Source organism: Cyphomyrmex costatus, unplaced genomic scaffold (genome assembly GCF_001594065.2).
Source record: "Cyphomyrmex costatus isolate MS0001 unplaced genomic scaffold, Ccosl1.0 scaffold251, whole genome shotgun sequence".
Lineage (NCBI taxonomy): Eukaryota > Metazoa > Arthropoda > Insecta > Hymenoptera > Formicidae > Cyphomyrmex > Cyphomyrmex costatus.
The window spans coordinates 68,480-88,473 of NW_017276598.1; the positions used below are offsets into that span (position 1 = coordinate 68,480).

Genomic DNA, 19,994 nt, shown 5'->3' on the forward strand with positions numbered 1-19,994 from the left:
ATTAATATCTATTAAGGTCTTTTCTGACGGCTATTCCTTCCCCATCTCGTCGGTGTATACAGACATCCTAATACTCCTTTTCCTCGCGATATCATCAGCCAATTTCACTCGTTCCTTGAACAATTTCCTTCTATTCTCATAACCGGAGATTTTAATGCTCATCATCCCCTCTGAGGCCGTATTCTGTAACTCGTTAAGCAGTTAACGACATCGTTGCGCAGCTTTTTATACCATAAGATATCTGCGCAACGATGTCGTTAACTGCCTTAACGAGTTACAGAATACAGGGGCTGGGGAGCTCACAAGATCAACTCGGCGGGCACCGCGATATGTGATCTAATGGAGTCCTTGAATTATGTCTGTTTAAACCCTATCTCTTCTCCCACCTACATCCCCCCTCCTTCCAAAACTCCTGTTATTGATCTCTTCTTTTCCTCCCCTGACTTGGCCATTCTTTGCCAAGCTTCAGTGGGAACAAACCTTTGCGGTAGTGATCACTTTCCGATTTTTGTTTCGATTAACGAAAAAATTAGATCGACCAACATCTTCTCTCATAGAATACGTTTAACTCAGTTTCAATGGAACCTTGTCGCTCCAACTCTTATGCTTAAAGCACCTATCATAATTGAGGAGACTTCGGCGGCCTCTTTATCGGTCTCTCCGGTAGAAGGCTATAATACTTTTATCCACGGCATAATGTCATGTGTAACACAATCTCCTGACCTTGCCAATAAAAATGTAAATAAAAAATCTATCTCTTTTTTTCAACGACGGGAAGTTCTCCTCTAAGGCTCCTCCACCGGCTCCGTGGTGGACTCCGGAATGCGAGGAGACCATCAAGAATAGAGCAGCCGCTTTGAAGCTGTACAAACGTATTCCTTCTACTGAAAATTACGATATGTACACTGAATCAGTTCGGAACTCGCGGAAAATTCTTCGCAAGGCTAAACGCAAGGGATGGAGGGATTTCTGTGAGAAACTCAACCATCTCACCCCTTCCGCAGAATTGTGGAAAATGATTAAAAGATTTAAACATCGCAGCCTTGTGGTAAATCATTCGGTTTCCTCGAAGTCAGAAGACTCGGACTCGAACGGCTGTATTCAGTCTACGATTCAGAATATCTGTCCTTCGTGCTCCCCCCCTCTTCCCTCTATCCCGGTTATTACGGATCAGAGACTCGCTTGGCTTGACTCTCCTTTTTCGCTTAATGAAATTAAAGCATCATTAAATGGGGTCAAAACTTCCTGTAGCCCCGGTCTTGACCAAGTGGAGTATCGCCTTCTGACACTCCTTCCGGATAACCTTCTCTCTTGCCTATTATCCGTCTTGAACTTACTATTCTCTTCCTCTGTTTTTCCCTCGCAATGGTCTCACTCTATTGTTTACCTTATCCCTAAGCCTAACGGCACGGGTTTTCGACCCATATCTCTCACCTCGTGTGTTCTCAAAATTTTCGAACGCATGATTCTTAACAGGATATACTGGATCTCTGAATCTCCGGCTTCTCCCATTCCACTCCTCTTTCCGACTAATCAATGTGGATTTCGCAAATTCAAATCATGTCAGGACAATTTAATCCAACTCGTTACTCATATCCATACTTCTTTCATCAACGGACGCGATACTATTGCGGTATTCATTGACGTTAAGTCGGCATTTGATAACGTCCTTCCACATGTTCTAGTACAAGACCTTATTTCTCTTGGCTTTCCCCCTCTCCTTATCAAATTCATTCATAATCTTATTTCCTCTCGAAATCTGCAATTTGTCACACAGGGTTCTCTATCTCCCGTTTATGTCTCTCGCAAAGGTACACCTCAGGGTTCGGTTCTTAGCCCCTCTCTCTTTAACATATACCTCAGAGATATCAACAGTATCCTACATCATGATACTCGTCTTTTACAATTTGCTGTTATATTCTCTTCTCAATCTGATCCTTCGTCCTCTCTTCGCTCTATTAAACAGTCGATACTTAATCTTCAGGCATATCTCGGGGACAGGGGCCTTGAGATCTCGGCCAATAAGACTCAACTCATGATATTTTCCAAGAGAAGGAAACCAAGGTCTATGAGCTTTGATATTTCTATTAATGACACTTCTATCTCTCCTTCGACTTCAGTGAGATTTCTCGGGGTTTACCTTGACCCAAAACTTTCTGGTGACAGGCATATGGATCATATCATTGCGAAAGGTAAGCGTGTTTCTGCCGTGCTATCGATGTTACGAGGAACATGGTGGGGAGCTAATCCCTGTCTTTTGCTCAATATCTATTCAGTCATGATACGAGCTTCTTTCGAGTACGCCTCGCTTATTTTCGCTCTTAAGCGCAACCAGTCAACTATTAAACTACAACGGATTCAAAATCAAGCGATCCGCCTTGCATGTGGATATCGGATTTCCACGCCGATTAATGTCATGCACGCTGAAACCAAGTTTCCTCTACTTAAACTAAGATTTGAGTTATTGGCAGCTAGATATTTTATCAGGATTCTATCTATCCAAGAACATCCGGTTACCAACATACTTTTGGACTTATTTATCTCGCTGCCCAATCCTGGTTTCAACCATTATCTTAACAAGAACTTTCCTGCAGCATTAGTCTTCTTTCGCATGTGGTCTCACAGGAACACCCTCCATACTACACCAGCGCTACCTGCCTATCAAAACTCCTTTACTTCTACTGTTGAAAATGCGGATTTCCTCTCTCTTCCTAAAGCTATTCTTAATAACCTTGATGATCTACCTAAACACGCAGTGCAGCTCGTCTTTGAAGAACATTTTCAAACCCAGTTACATAATGCCAATGTGTTTTACACCGATGGCTCCAAAGTGGATGATAACACCTATGTTAGTTCTGCGGTATTTTCTCCGCAGCTCAATCTGGAATATATGTGTAAGCTTTCTCCTTATGCGTCAATCTTTACCGCGGAAGCTTGGGCCATTTATAACGCTCTGTTGTTTGTCTTGCATAACGGATTAACACAAGCAGTAATAGTGTCGGATTCTAAGAGCGTTCTAGAAACACACAAAGGCTTTCGAAATAAAACTAATAATTACATCGTCTATTATATTAGAGCTCTCATTGAGGAAGCCAAGTTTAACAATACTCATATTACATTCATTTGGATTCCTTCGCATCGCGGTATTGAGGGGAACGAAACAGCGGATGAGCTGGCAAAAAAAGCCATCCGAGAAGGCATTGACTCCAATTTCAAAGTTCCCTATTCAGACTTATATACAATTCCAAAAAGACATCTCGAAAGGAATTTCGAGGACTACTTAAAGCAATCGTCCAAGCAATCATAAAGGAGAATTTTACTTCAAAAATTGTTACAGCCAGGAAACCAAAAAACCCTGGTTCTATGACGCTCGGCTCTCTCGCATGTTAATCACCACCATGAATCGTCTCAGAAGTAACCACTATAATCTTAATCACAGCCTTTACAGGAAAAATCTGATTGATGATCCTTCGTGCCCCTGTGGAGCTCCCCTCCAAGATCTTGTTCATTTCGTCTTTCACTGTCCGCTCACCGAATCCCATGCCTCCCCTTTGAGAACTGCTCTCCAGGAACTTATCCTCAAACCTACAATAGACCCTTATTCCTCTTTAATCCTAGCGTTAAATGCGGCATCACCCAAGTTATGTAGACTCTTTGCCAGTTTCGGTCTTGCCAACGATCGCCGTCTGTAATTCATATTTTGGCGGCGCTCTCTCGCGGACAAATCGCCGACGTATCTACGCCGGCGCGTGGCATCGATCCCCCCTCCCTATCCTAGCGGTATCTCCTAGGTTCCGCTGGCTCCTTCTCCGCGAGAATCCCAACCTTTTTAGGTTGTGTGATACTGGGACGGAAAACTTTTCGTCTCGTTGCGCCGAAACTTCCGGAGCCCTCTGTATCAACTTACTATATTCGATACTACATCAGACGTGATCTGGCCGTATTGTCTCCGCTCACTTTATGGAGGCAGGAGCCATTAATTAAGAAGAAGAAGAAGAAGTCTGATTATGGCCAACGGAACAGTCGCATCGTCGCATGATATAAACATTAATGGACTTTCTACAATAAAGCGGGGAGCACAGACTTTTGCAAAATATTTTTTATATATCTATATAAATTATTAATTTACATAGGATACATATATAAGGATGGATATATTTGTTGTATGGAATATTTAAAAATTGTCAAATCTTATACTTCTGCAAAAATATATTTTATTATACATATTTTATAAAAAATTAATAAAGTGAGGTTATATATTTACTTTTCCAGAATTCTTTTACTATACTATACATATTTCCATTATTGATATACATTTTAGAATAAAATACACAATAATTATTACAATAGTAGTTAACGTATGTATCTCTTTGTCTTTATGCATTCTGCTTTTATTAAGTTCATACGCAAATTCGCAAAATTGTTCCTCTCTCACGATCCGTTCAACTCAATCCGATTACCTCCTGAGACAGGCACCAAAATCCCCGATTAAGCTAGGGAGTTTTTTTGAAATGCACCAACTGAGTGTGACTGAGGGTGCGTTCCGAGTCGCGCATGAAGCGCGTGGACTGCAATACTGATGCACAACACTTTGAAATTGTTCCGTTTTTTCAATGCGCGCATAACACGCATGAAGCGCTTATGAATTCGGACCGGTTTCCTGTGCGAGCTATGCGAGTTCAAGATGGACGCTATACAAGACGTCAATAAACAATTTCTAATAATTGTAATTTCTTCTTTAATACTTTTAAAGAAAAATGATGAAAGTTCCGATGACAGTTCCGACTCGAGCGATAGTGAAAATAAAGTCGAAGGCATATCTCTAAGTGATACGCAGAAAATATTTTTTCTATTAATAGTAGATAAATCACGTGGAAAACAAATTGGAGTTGAAAAAATTATTGATTACGTCGATCGCGTAATTCCTAATTAATATAACGTCTAATCTATACATTAAATAAATCAAGGTAAAATAATATGCCATTAATTTTGATGAAAGTATTCAACATAAATTAAAAGGGCGAAGTAAAAGTCAGAAGTAAATTACATTTAAAATAATTTAAAAATGTTAACATATTTACAATAGAAATATTACAAAAAATTGCTTAAAATTAAAAACATTATGCCCGTTACTTAAAATTAAAAACATGCTGCGCGTAACAATTGTAAAAATTAAAAACATGCTGCGCGTAACAATTGTTAAGCAATTTTTGTAATATTTCTATTGTAAATATGTTAACATTTTAATATTATTTTAAATGTAATTTACTTCTGACTCTTACTTCGCCCTTTTAATTTTTGTTGAATAATGCCATTAATTTTATCTTGGCTTACTTTCGCCATATCCTCTTCATTTAAAAATAAAATTAATACTTTATTTTTATCCTCTAATAAGACCGGGAAATCATGCAATTGCTGTAATCGCTGTTCCATCGCAAATCGCAAATATGCGTCCGTTCATTGTTGTATTGTCCGGTACTCGTTGCTCGTTCCGAATTACAAATCATGCGCATAGACCGCATGAACGCATCAGACGCATCAACTGCCTCAGGTCGAAAGAGAAGCAGTCAATGCGCTGAGTGGAGTGCTAAGAATTCAGTACGGTTAGTACAATCTGGGGAATTCAAGTACTCTCGAAGCGCTTTCGAAGCGCGCAATAGTTAACTCGGAACGACTTTCTATGCCGTCTACGCGCTTCATGCGCGACTCGGAACGCACCCTGAGTACCACTGTTCGATCGGATTGGAAATCCGACCATTTGTCGTAAACACCCATCGCCAGCGAAGCTTCGCTGCATGAAATTACCTTATCGACATGTCGATACGTACAAAAAGTATCGAAACTATCGAACCGAAAGTATCGATGAAAAATATCGGATATTGTACTGAAAAATATCGATACTGAAAATATCGATAAAGTATCAAACATTCCTATTGAGTTCGAGTTCGAAGCTGTTCGAAGTTCGAAGTCAAAGGCGGTTGAAATCGTGCGTGATAAATGTGGTACTTGGTAATACAATAATACACGCGCAACATGTTCGGATCAACAATACTTTGGAAAGGCGTGCTGTTCATCGGTCTGGTTGCAGCGTTTTACGCCACTACGGTTTCCACAGCGCATAGATTGAATGTCCCTCGGGTCCTGTTGCCTGTATTCAACAATTTCGCGGTGAATTTCACGCTGGAGGTGACAGACGGCGGTTGCTATAAATGGTGATTATATCTGTTCTTTTCGTTTCTTGTAACTAGTAATCGTGTCGATGTCGACTCCTGGTTGCGCGAAGCTATTATCTCCCTTGAACATGAACTTTCCGTTACGTAGCACGTTGCCGGTCGTGCTATAACCTCAATTAGAAATACATTCCACGCATAGTGCATATGATGTATCATTTTAGCTTTTTTCCGTTGTTTACCGAATATGTATGAAGAAGGATAAAATGATACATCATGCGTGAAACGGAACGAACCCCGAATATCTTGCTGGCATTCGTGTCCTTATTGTAATTTGATCAATATAATTTTCCCGCGAATTAAAGATTGCGTCCCTGTGACGTAGTCTTTGCTACTCTCTTTTGCTTAGAATAGAATAAGATAGATCCATGCTTGTTTGCGAAATGGTCAATATTATATTTCAAAGCTCTGATGCCAAAAACACAGATAGCAACACTGGATCTGATTTATTTAATTTATGTTGAATAAAAAATACTAATTAATTTTAAAAAAACTTAATAAATATAATTGAAACTTGTAGATGTAAAGAGAACTTGATATTTTTAACAGAGCTCATATAGAACAAACCTCTAATTATATCTCCTAAAAATGTCTGAAAACGTCTCTACATTTTCAGGATATCTCTTGGATAAAATATGCTGTGTGATTTATAATTGAGTAGATCCAATAAATCTATTATTAATTCTGGAGGAGGTTAGATAGTACATGCATCTAGAAAGATACTTGCATATTTATCTTCAATTATTTCAATACTTTATGTTTATTAACATTTTGTGTTACAGAGAAATTCCTTTAAATTTGACTAATTTTTCTGTTTTTCTATTCACTATTTTTCTTTCTTTGTTTTATAGGTCTACTTCACGTTTGGATATTATACAGCTGATTCCCCTAAACGAGAATTTTGATAGAACATGTTCTCCAGCGGTATTGATTCAAACTATAACAAGAGAATTGACGAGGAATACTGCAATTGTTTTAGCGGAGGATATCAATAGTGGCCACTTTCTACGATGCGACATTATAGTAGATGCAATTTTCTCTCTAAATCTCATTACTACCACGAGAGAGTTATATATTGAGGATATACCTGAAGCATTTGAGGTCCGAGCATACGATGAACACGGAAATGAATTTACAACTCTAGCAGGCATAGAATTTGTTTGGAGTATTGGCGATGCCGATAAATACATGCCATCTGACAGTAAACCCATGAGCAATGTACTCCGTTTTATGACTTATGAGGAATCACAGTATGAAAGGCCCATCAGTATAGCTATGTTAGATGGCTTTGGCAAGAAAGGTCACATTGTTCTCATAGAAGGCGTTAGAACCGGCACGGCTAAGGTATCTGTTAGACTACCACATTCAGAGTATAAATATGTTCCATCCATAGAACTGGAATTGGTCGTCATTGCCAATTTAATCATCATTCCACCAGAGATAACAATGATGGCCCATGACAGCTTCAGGTACAGGATAATGCACACTCGTCAAGGTCGCTTAGAGGAAATCAGCTTGTCTTTGAGCCAGTATTATTTGGAAGCCGAGAATCCCGACATATTGGAGATCAATAACGATCATGATTTTGCCTATGCACGTAAACTGGGACGTACGAAGGTGTTCCTACATGATAAGAATGTCCGCGAAGAGTATCCAGTTATTCTACCTTCCGCTATAGTTAACGTACACGAAGTTGCGTACATTTCCCTTTCTGTTTTGCCAAACAGAAACTGGGGATTGGTACTAGGTCATGCTCACGAAATCGTTGTTGAACTATACAATAGCAAAGATCATAAATTCCACATCGGAGAAGGCGTGGAGGTTTCCATAAAAATAGATGAGCAATATCTAAAGCCAAAATCGATTACACAAAATGGGACTTATGCTGTCGTTATACCGATCATTTGTGGAATAACGACTGTGGAAGCGACATTGCGCGGTATAATCGATGAACGTGGCAAAAGAATTGCCTTCGAGTCACAGCTCTTTACGAGAGCCGAACTCATGATACACACACCAGTAAAGGTTCAACCTCGCGTCTTGGCTGTTCCATGGGACATTGTGAATAAATCTCGGTAAGCATAAAGGCATTGTTGACCAGAAGGATTAATAAAAGATATAAATAGGTCCAAGAATCAACAAAACATGTACATTTAAAAAATAAAATAAATTTGTTTTAATATGTACTTTAAGTTTAATAGGACGGTTCGATTTAGTATTCTTCCGTCGTTTTTTTATTTATTTATTTCATTTATTTTGCTTGCAAATATAAGCTTGCAAATATAAATCTTGTTTTTATTTTTTGAAGTTAGTAATTATAAATTTATTTTGTCTACTTTTTATTAATATGTTCTAGATTCGACATAATGCTGAAAGCGAGTGGAGGAGACGGGTCATATGTTTGGTCCAGTAGACAACCGTCGATATTAGCCGTTTCACAGAATGGTGGTATCAAAATTCTGTCAGCGGGTACGGCAGAAGTAGCTGTCACAATGGCAAGAAATCAATATAACAGAGACATTGCAAAAATACATGTATTATCGCCCGTAAAGCTGAAAATTATCGAATATAACATGGAGGCGGCTATAGGAGAACCTATTCATTTGCACATTGCATTATTCGGGCTACTGATTAATGGATCCGATGCCAGAGAGATACCCTTTAGCGACTGCAAGGATGTCGATTTCGAAGTGCATATTCCGGATGTGAATTTCGTACGGAGTTACGACAAGAATGCACAACCAATTGGTGCCGCGTGTGCTGTGATAACCGTAATAAACTATCGCAGCGTTGGTACATCCGATGTGACCGTTGCCTACAATGCGAACAACAACGATGTGATCGACCATTATTTAACAGATAATGTCACCATATCAGCATACGAGCCGCTCGCGGCGATGCATCCAAAGAGCAAGGAAACGTTACTCACTGTTGGGTCCTCGAGATATGTGGTATTTAAGGGCGGACCGTTGCCGTGGACGAATAAATCTCAAGATTACTCAAGGGAGATACATTTATCGAACGAGGAAATCGCCGAAGTGACCGAATACGAGGACTCATTAAGCGGACCATTCGACAAAGCCGTTCTCAAAGTGATCTGCAAGACATTGGGCAAAACTGCGTTGACGTACACGGTGTCGAATGTACCCCTGTTCTCAAATTGTCGGCGCACCCACGCATCTGAAACGATTGAGATTGTCTGTGGCAAGCCCAGGTACATCTATCTACAACCAGAATTCAAGGAAATACACAATAAGAATTGCCCGATCAGTAAGAACACGGATAAGATAATGGCGCACAGCGATAAGCGTCTAAAGATTGCTGTGATTGTCAAAGATGAGGATGGCAAGCAGTTCGACAATATTACAAGTTTGAATATCGAATGGAACTTGAAGCCGTCAGGTAGTGGCACTGTAGAAATCCAATCCAGCACGATGGAAGAGACTTGGACGGACATGAACGTGGTTTTGCCAAAGAGTCACTATCAAAACATTATGTTTAAAAAGCATCATGGAATTCTCACGATATTCGCGACTCTGACTGGCTATCAGAAGCTCGTCCTCAACAGACTGAAAATCTCACCAGAATGGCCCCCATTTCCCATTGAAAACGAGAAAGGCGGAGTAGAAACTCCATTGATAGAAGCTTCCTTAGAGGCGACTTTGGTGAACGACACCGTTGTTAGTCCTGATAAATTGATAATCTTGAATGATTCGAGCATGAAGTCGTACTTGCAGGTTAGCCAAGGCTCCGGTTATTACGAATTAATCCTCAGTTCGAAGGATGTAGCAGATATTCGGTATATGGATACGACTAGAACGATCAGTGTGAAGCCAAGGAAACCAGGTATCCTTCATATAACATTGATGGATCTCTGCCTACCCTCGAAATTAGCGGAAGTACATGTGGAGATTCAACAACTCGCAGCTATTGAAGTAGACACCGTGAATAAAATCGAGAAGGGAAAATGCGTGACAGCTGCGTTGAAACTTTACGACACGAACGACCACATCGTGAAACTGCCCTCTCTTGATGCGCTAGATTTCCGCGCGGAGATCGACAATGAATATATCGAGATCAAACAATTACCTGCTAACGAACAAGATACCGCACCCTATGAGCAAATACTGTACAAAATCTACGGTTTGTTGGAGGGTGAAAGTCAACTGACGTTCGTGAAGACTGGCGATCGTGAAATACGCAGCGAACCGATCACCGTGCAAGTATTTGTTCCACTACGAATCCAGCCGAGGAATCTGACGATACTGATCGGTACCATTTATCAAATGCAGACCATCGGTGGCCCGCCGAATGCTGAAATTGAATTCTCAACAGCAAGTGGCGATATTCTACGCGTCGATCGCAATGGGATCCTCGAAGGAAAGTCAGCGGGTTGGACTGGGATTCACGTACGTGCCGTTGGACTTGATGCTAAGGGTAACAAAGTGATTTACTCGGAGGATCGTGCTGATATATATGTGCTGCATCTCGACGGAATAAAGATCTCGACCCCGGTAAATAGAGTAAAAGTGGGCGCGACGTTCCCTCTCTGGGCATTTGGCATCCCTGATTATCTGACGCCGCTCATCATCGGCTCCATGCAGTTGCCGCTGAATTTCGCGTGGTCATCGAGCGACTCTGGTCTACTGACCTTGCATAACATGTACGAAGGCACTGGCATCAATATCAGATATCAAAATCAGGTATCATTAAGAGCTAGAACCATAAAGCCAGGCGTGGCAACAATCTATTTGAACGCTACCGTACCCTGCAACATGCTTTCTGGCTTCAACAAGAATGACATGATATACACCACATTCGTGAAAATTGAGATTTTCGAAGAGTTGCGTTTAACTAATCCACCGTCGTCGGGAAATTCAGTATTGACGATATTAATGTCACCGAACTCTGTTCTGCAGTTACAAACCAATCGCGACAGACACAGTACGACGACCTACAGGATCCTGTCGAGTACATACAGCGACGAATCTGAGGATTTGCGCGCCTTGACACCCGCTGCGAAGGCCGTGACTGTGGAGAAGACCGGAATCGTAAGATCCGGCGAGAATTACGGTCAAACGATTATTTTAGTTACGAATACGGAAGCGTACAATTTGAAGCAATCGTTGACGGTGGTTGTCGAAGTAAAGCCTATTCATTACATGATGCTGTCACTGAAATCTAAATTACTTATACGGAATGGCGAAGAGCTGAATATGTTACCGAAGGGAATGGAACTGGATTACGTCGTTGAGTATTATGACAACGTAGGAAATAGATTCCACGCTGCCGAGACAAATGTTAAGGCTATGCTAAATCGCGCTGATCTAGCGTCGTTTACCGTAGGCGCGAGTAACGTTATCACCGCCAGATTTCTCGAGAATGGCGAACTAGTTGTGAAGACCTTCAATGAGAAACATCCCAGTGGAATATATGACTATGTTCACATGATGATCGGCGATATCATATTTCCGACGAAGACTACCCTGACTGTCGGCGATGTAATATGCTTCTCCATGCCGCTTCTCTCATCTGATGGTGATCCAGGATACTGGCAATCCTCCGCGCCTGAAATATTGGTAGTAGATCCCATCACGGGCATAGGTCGCGCACGAAGCGTCGGACACGCCGTCATAAAACATAGTCTCGCGACACACGTGCAAAGTGAAATAGAAGTCAACGTTCTACCAGTCGCACGGGTAATTCACAACAAAGAAACGTTGTAATGTCATAATGACGCTTTTTACAATATATTATAAAATGATCTTTTTGCACACAGATATCTATAGTTCCTTTGAGAGGAAGGAACATCACTGGCACAGAAACTTTCAGCGTGCCACTTGTACTGAAGGGAAAGGATGAAGAAATTAAGGAAAATAACGTATTAGCGAGAGGTTTGGGCGGTTGTCGGACATTATCGTCATTTACATTGAACGCGTTTCCCTACTCGTGCAACATTCAGTTTGTTTCATCAACCTCTCCAGTTGGCGTGAAGGACCTATTCGTCGTGAAGTCGCGATTTGATATCGTGACAGGTCAGTGCAGTATCATGTGCATGATGAAGAGAAAAGATAAACTAGAGATATGATGAAAACAAGCTTGTTGTAATTATTCTTTTTGTTTATTGCAGGCTTCTATTACTGCGACATCATACCGATGAGTTCTTCGACCATAGCTGCTAGTATATTAGAAAGCCATATTCAAATTAATGTCCAGAGCCGGGACATCGAGTCAACAGCTCTGGAACTCACTTATTTGCCACCTGTATATATCGACGCTAAGGAGATTATGTTTGTCAGTACTCAAAGTGGTAATGCACTGTCAACAACGCTAGAGGTGTATGGTTTGCCATTGGTGTTACAGTATCTCACTGTAAGTCGTTTGTTTAAAAATCTATTTAAGAAACCTTAGCATTATGCATAAGAAATGATAAGATTACAATTATTAATAAATGTTTTAATATTTTATTGATTTCTTTGTTTGCTGGAATTAGAAATTCTAAAATCTCAATATTAACACAAACAAGAAGAAGGGAGCCAATAACGGTCAAGGCTGGATCGCAGTGCTTATTATAATTATGTATGAATTTTATTGCGTATGTAGTCCCCCCAAAAATCGCGACGTTGATAGTTTTTCAGCATTGACGCATACATACTTACTAACGCAGTAATATCACGAATTTAATTGATTAACAATTTTTGATGCTCATAGCATCGTGGATCTTAATAGTGTTTTGAATGACATTAAAATCTGAAGATAATAAATTAAAATTCGTGATATTACTGCGGTAGTAAATATGTATGCGTCAATGCTGAAAAACTATCAGCGTCTCGATTTTTGGGGGGACTACATACGCAGTATAAAAAATTCACACATAATTATAATAAGCACTGTGATCCAGCTTTGACCGTTATTGGCTCTCTTCTTCTTGTTTGTGTTTATTATTTGTACGGCCCTAGAAAGATTTTAATACTCAATATTAACATTTCAAATAATAGAAATTTTAAGTCCTTGAGCTTAAAATTTGTAATACTTACTAAATGTTAATGTTCTTTATTTTGTATATATTTTTTTAATTTTGAAACACTAACACTTTTTGTATTAGGTTGACGTACCAGATGGTGTGGCCATTACTTGGCAACATGTCTCTAAATCTACAATGCAATATAAATTGCGTTTAATGCATAATCAAGAAGAGATTCAGGGACAAAAAGTGTTTATTGCAAACGATTTGACCAAGCAAAACATATCCGTAAGTAAAATGCATGTGTGTTTTAAACGCATTTATGTAACTATGATGTTAGCAATTATTATTTTATGACACGTTTCTTTCCAGCTTCATATACGTGTTGCGAGGTATAATCAATTCATCCCTATGTCTGGAGTACAATGGATCAATTACATGTATTTTCAAAGATACACGCTGGGAACGTTTGCTGTTATTGTGATTACAATTTTTTATGGTAAAGCTAGATTTGAATTTTTTAAAAATATTATTACTTATATTATTTTTAGTACTATATTAACGTGAATTTTGTGGTTTTTCAGTCTGGAAACATAAAGTAGCTGCTGTCGATTTAACAATCAGGAACAGAAGTATTTTTGGTATGTATACCATTCTTTTTTTTCAGGATTTTACTTATTGACATTAATGTTACTATATTTATCTTACATTGTTTTTCTCAATGCAACATTATGACATTAATGATATTCTTTATAGCTGATAAATCTCCGCCGATGATAAAAAAGACGATCTGTACTCCATGTACAACTACTCCGACGACTACTACTCCAAGTAGCAGTCCGCTCCGAACTCCGCCGCTAAGGCCTTTTTCGGCATTCGAAACATCTGTGACATATGGTGACCCTCGTAGTTTTGGTACACCATATATTAGGAGAAGAGATATACATTAGAACTCTCTAAATTATTGACAAAAATTTGTCAGAAAATAATGTCCGTTTCAATATCGCTAGGAAACATTTAAATTAAAATACTCAATTTCATGAGAAAGGTTTAGTTTTGCCAAAAAAAAGCTTCTAATGCTTCCATTAAGAATTATTTTCATTATAGTGAATCATTGCAGAATTGTGCCTTAAAGTCAAAATTGTCATCTGTTTTGTTAATGGAAACAATTCTACATTTCTTAAGAAAAACAAGCTTAGCTTTTGTAAAATGTTATATTTATCTCTTTGCTTGATGTGACAGAAATGTATGATATTATATATACATATGTATGATTAGCAGTATGTGTATGTGTGTGTGTGTGTGCAAAGTGCGATTCTAATAGTATGTTGTTAACATTGCCATGATACACGATTCTGTGTACTATCTTCATTTTTATAACGATATCGACAGTTCCTAGTCATGCAACTATATATTTTTAGTTGCGTAAATAAAATTACAGCCAACTTATTATTAATATACACGATATTATATTGCATATTATCACAGAAAGGAAAACTTTTTTTGTTTTGTGAGGCTGTGATATGTATACATTTCTAGAATATATGTATAGCAATACAATCTTTCAAGTTGTATTCTAAGTTGAATAGAGAAGCGTTAGAAATAGCTTAACCATTCACTTGTTAAGTAAAAAAACCCAGATTAGATTTCTGGTGCCAAATATAATGTAAAACATTTTGAGGAGAAATAAGAAAAAAGAAAACTCAAGAAAATTTAGTAATAAATCAAAATATTTTACTCTCTTTAGATGACAAAAATATCCAAGAAGTTGAAATATACTCATAAATACAAACAATGCAACATGATGTTCATAAATAGTGTCACGTTTATTACAAAAGTATATGTATGTAATGGAACAGTTGTGTTTCTTACAATAATATAGGAAAATTTATAAAGTGACCTAGACATTTCTAGAAACGACTCTAATATGTAATATATTAATGTTTTTTTGTGTTTTTCAATAATTTTTCATATTTACATTTACTCGAGTACCACAAAGCAAATGGAATGAGCAGGGAAGGTAGAGTCATCACGGCGAACGCGGCCCAATCGACCTGCAAGATACAACAAGTTGTATTGTAGCGTTAAAACTTAACTCTAAGATATATAGAAATAGATTAAAAATTTAAGATGATACATAGATATACTACTTAATTTTCAACTAAGGCCTTAGGTAATAATTATTGTAATTTTGTTATAAAGGAAACAGTGTAACATACATTATACAATATATGACAAAAATAAAATAATTTACAATCATCTTGGCAAAAACAAAATAAAATTAAATATCGTCGTATAAATTGAGAAATAGAAAATAAAAATGCGTAAATAGTACAGTTACAATATGTACACTTTGTGATATATAAGACTCTATAGTATTTATTCTTCTTGTTATATATATACATATATATGTGATTATATTTTTAATTGTAAAGATCTATAAAGTTACTTCTTTCTGTAATACCTTGTAACTACTCTATTACAAATAATATTTGTATAATTGTTATACAAATATACGCGTTCATATTTACCACATGAGATGAAAACTGTTTGTCATAGTCCCTGTATGCCACAATGAGCCCTTCGCCAGGCTCGCTGCTCACAGCCACTTGTAATCTAGGAGCATCTTCCTTGCGACGATAGAGAACTTCAGCTGAAGTAAAGTTGAAATATCCAAACTTGCGCGGCCTTACTACTACAGTATGGCTCACATTGGTATAGGGTGGTACGCGATCAATTCTAGCGTTCAACTCGCCGCTTACGTGAGTGAAATGATCTGGATGGAACGAATTGTCCGTGATCTCAACCTCCAACGCTGCCACGTTGCCAGTATTATAAATAGTATACTACAAATTGTTTATGTTTAATAATATTTTAATGCGAATTATTAAGTAAAATAATATTTTAACAGTTTAGAAAACATCCATTGAAGTAGATCATTAGCCACGTTCAGCAAAATGTTTACTTACAACTGTTAGAAATTTTCTTTGCGTTAATTGAATTACACTTTTACACATAGATCTGAAAGAATGTGTGATCCTATCTTTCAATGAAGAAAACTTTCACAGTTGCAAAATAAACATTTTGCTAAATACAGCCATTTTGAAAGAATGTTTCAATAGATCTGTTTGTGTTATTTAAAGTCCTTAAAACTTTATGCACTTAAAATGAGATAAACGTATATTTAGGCTTTGAAGAAAAAGAAAGCAAAAAGATACACTAAATATAAAAAGTATAAACAATCCAAAACAGATTTAATAAAGTGATTATGTCAGAAGCATTGAATATAGCAGAAATCTCTTTTTGTTACCTTAATAACTATGTCCATATTTTCTACCAAGAATTTGTTGAGTATCTGTTTAGAAACTAATAATCTAGCAGCTTCCTCCTCCTCCTCTGCATATACAGTTATACACAGTGCAGCGAGTGCTGCGAATAAGATGTGCCACTTCATTCTGTAAAATTAAAAGGTCTTATTAACTATTTTGTTATCAATTTTCGTTGTAAAACGCTATTAATGTACATAAATTCACCGATGTGAGTTGCTTAGTTCATACATCACGATACTTTATGTCAACTTTTCATTGATTTATTCGTTTATGTGCAACTTGACGATTCCGTCATCGAGTAGGACTCTGACAGATGCATTCAAAAGTAACGCAATTTGTATGAAATTTTTATAATATCTCAAAGATATTGTGGAACAATTATCTTGTTTATTATTACGGTCGTAATTATTCCATTTCGGGGCAGAAATTCGAGAATATGTGTGATGTACCACTAAAAGTTTCGACCTGTTATCAACCTCAAGAGAAAAATCCTTCGATTTTATCCTCGCGAGTGTGTTTAAAAATAAAAAAGTGAAGCGTAGAACTCACGCTGTTCTCTGTAAAGATGTTTGATGACCGATGATTATTGCTACCCGCTGTCTCAAAACGCGCAAACAGTCTTTTGTTTCACTCACTCAGTGCCAATTGTCCCATACGTACGTATACAACAGGAGCACCCGACACCGGAATGGAATATACCCGGGAGACGTGCCAACAGCGCCCTGTACGCTGCCACGTTTCCGGACACGGGATGATAGGTCCATGTACACATCGTTACTTCCGGTACGCTCTGTGAGCGCTAAGATGGCGATGGCGCACCTTTCGTATGAACTTATGAATGCATTTGCCCTCCCAACCCGAATAACTTCATTCTTAAAGTACCAATAATTCTCAAAATTGACGTAGAAATATAAAGCAATCGACGATCTTCGTGAGAACTCCTTAATGAAATTTTTATTAATAAATCCGAAATGGAAAAATAAAAAAAATTTCATCGGAATTAAGAGGAAAGGGGTGTTCTGATTAATTGTCAAACCCGGATTACAAAGTATTTCAGTGTACAAGATATATTGTATAAAATTTTCTTGTTACATTAAAAAATGTCGACGTTGATCTTGTGCCTCGCTCTTGATTCTTGATAAATAAGGGAAATTATCGCTGTAAAGTGCAAATTGAATAGGTGCAAGTGTAGAAGTATAAAATGTAGAACTGCTCCTCCGTTGACGATCAGCTGATCGTGACAGTCGCTCGATTGGATTATTATGCGCGGTGGAAAAATACAGTTGATTTCATTACTTTGATCATACATATTTGTTTGAATATAGAAAAATTTTGAAAAGAGAAAGATAAAAGGTAGAAGACCGTGTCTCAGAAGAAACGAGCGTCTATTTTGAAGGAACAATTCCGTGACGCGACGATCCTGACTTATTTCGTTTACATGCAAGGACTGTGTGATTAGAGTTGCTATATATTTACATCTTAACATGTCGAATTGACACGTCGAAGTAACATTTAAAACTGCGAGATTTCGGCCTGACGTGATATTTCAAACGATGGCTGCTAAAGTGTATCAATCTGATCAAGAGTTAGAAACGAAAGTTAAGAAAGGTTAGGGTTATTTTGATACCTTTTTAAGCCCTTTCTACAATTGCGTAAGCACGTTATAAGTAATTGTTGTGTTGTAAGAGCTATGTATGGCAGACAGAAAACTAAAGCAATAAGAAAATCAACATGTTGCCGTTGTTTACATTATATAATCTTAAGGTCTTTATTGTGATTAGCTAATTCGATCGTGTGGTTGGTTAATTTATAAATATAAATTTAAAATTATTTACAATTAAGCTTAAATAATTGTAAATTGAGCTTTAATTTAACTTATTTGAAATTTTTGACCTGATATCATAAGTTGAGTTACAGACTCAACAGTTCTATGTCGATTAGCTTTTAAGAATTAAAAAGGATTAAATATATACACATATGTTAACATTGATATATGTATAATATGTGACAGAACACAAATATTAATTCATGATAAAATTTTGTTGTTGTAGCAACGGAACGTATATCAGAAAACATGCACATCGTCGCGAACGAGCCATCGCTTGCATTTTACAGACTGCAGGAACACGTGAGGAAAGCGTTGCCACCAATGGTGGAGAAACGCGTAGAGGTGCTAGCGCTGCAGCAACAATTGTTAGGTAGATGCTACGACGTGGAGTATGCGGTCAGCGCTATCCGAACGATGCAGGGCGCTGGGAAGAGTTTTGAGAATACCTTGGAATTCATCAAGAACGCTATATTTTTCAAGCAGCAGCTCAAGTACGAGGAGCAAAGGCGACATAAGAAGGACGGCAGTAGGGACTCTGTCTACAAGAGACTGTCGGCGCATATCCCGACGTTGGATCATCTACCGGATGAGATCTCGGACGTGGTACGGGAAACAGCGAATCGCGTGGAATCGATGATGAATCATGCCCGTCACTCAAGCGATACACAACGATCAACCACCACCCACAATTAGAAAGATGGAGGAAGGAACGCTCGAATTTCTGTGATAACAGCTCGCTCATTCGTGAATTTTATACGTGTAGATTACAACGTCGTACATAATACTATTGCTACAATAAACATGATGAACAGAAACATTTCTACTCTTATTTTCTTAGTGATGCGACAACTCGTTTATTTCGAGAATCGAGTAACTCGTATTCATTTTAGTAAAGAATCGAATCTGAACTTGAGTTCGCGGACTCGAGTCGAATAATTTAAATATTATATTAGATACAATTTAAACTCAACTAAATTGAAAATGTGTACTATGGTGCAGTTGAGAGGTGTATATACATGATCTTATTTTAATAAAAATTTTCAAGAATCAATTTGCAAATCTGACTCTGTACGAGCCTTCCCAGCAATATAACAATGAAATCCCAACAGGTTTCATAAGGAAATATTATTTCTTCGAGAAGAAAAATGAGCATAACTGATCTAGATCTGCACTGATCTGCACTCATAAATGTATACCTTTATGCTGAAATTATGGCTAAAATATAACATGAATCGTGTTTTGATTATGATATTCGTAATCAGAAAAGGCTCTTGAAGGCTCGTACAGAGCTATTTTTTTGTAAAAAAAGGCATAACAAAAATATTTCTGGTCTTCACGGGTCACTCCTGTCGACCCTTAAGAATCGAGTTTGACGAGTCCAGGACTCGACTCGTCGCATCACTTTACTTATTCTGTTGTCACAAGTATCATTATTCTATCATAAACGACTGATGTACGTCCCCGTCTTACGATTTTTACGTTAGTTTTTATCGAGTTTTTTTACACGTTGCACAAATATGCATTTTAATTACGACTCGAATTAATAGTGCATATATTAAATCGCATTACTGATAACATTACAATTTTTTTAAATATAATTTCCACATGTTTTTGTTGTAGAATGTCATTTTAAATTAATGTCG

The 19,994-nt window shown here is 37.8% G+C and overlaps 3 protein-coding genes across 3 annotated transcripts; 2 read left to right on the forward strand and 1 right to left on the reverse strand.

Moving 5' to 3' along the window:
* The first annotated feature begins 6,033 nt into the window (after positions 1-6,033).
* On the forward strand, positions 6,034-14,144 carry Gp210 (nucleoporin 210). The gene is made up of 9 exons (XM_018540466.1): positions 6,034-6,212; positions 7,082-8,305; positions 8,587-11,929; positions 12,010-12,265; positions 12,361-12,602; positions 13,336-13,482; positions 13,567-13,693; positions 13,779-13,835; positions 13,951-14,144. Exons 1-9 carry the CDS (start codon positions 6,034-6,036, stop codon positions 14,142-14,144), a joined length of 5,769 nt encoding a protein of 1,922 aa, XP_018395968.1.
* Positions 14,145-14,906: 762 nt separating this feature from the next.
* SsRbeta (signal sequence receptor beta) lies at positions 14,907-17,259 on the reverse strand. Its single transcript, XM_018540484.1, has 4 exons — positions 17,073-17,259; positions 16,505-16,649; positions 15,726-16,040; positions 14,907-15,248 (listed from the first exon to the last, which is right to left on the reverse strand). Exons 2-4 carry the CDS (start codon positions 16,646-16,648, stop codon positions 15,132-15,134), a joined length of 576 nt encoding a protein of 191 aa, XP_018395986.1. The 5' UTR covers position 16,649; positions 17,073-17,259; the 3' UTR covers positions 14,907-15,131.
* Positions 17,260-17,759: 500 nt separating this feature from the next.
* LOC108774391 (protein MEF2BNB homolog) lies at positions 17,760-19,246 on the forward strand. The gene is made up of 2 exons (XM_018540486.1): positions 17,760-18,131; positions 18,575-19,246. The coding sequence occupies exons 1-2, from the start codon at positions 18,077-18,079 to the stop codon at positions 19,042-19,044; spliced, it is 525 nt and encodes a 174-aa protein (XP_018395988.1). The 5' UTR covers positions 17,760-18,076; the 3' UTR covers positions 19,045-19,246.
* The last annotated feature ends 748 nt before the right edge of the window (positions 19,247-19,994 follow it).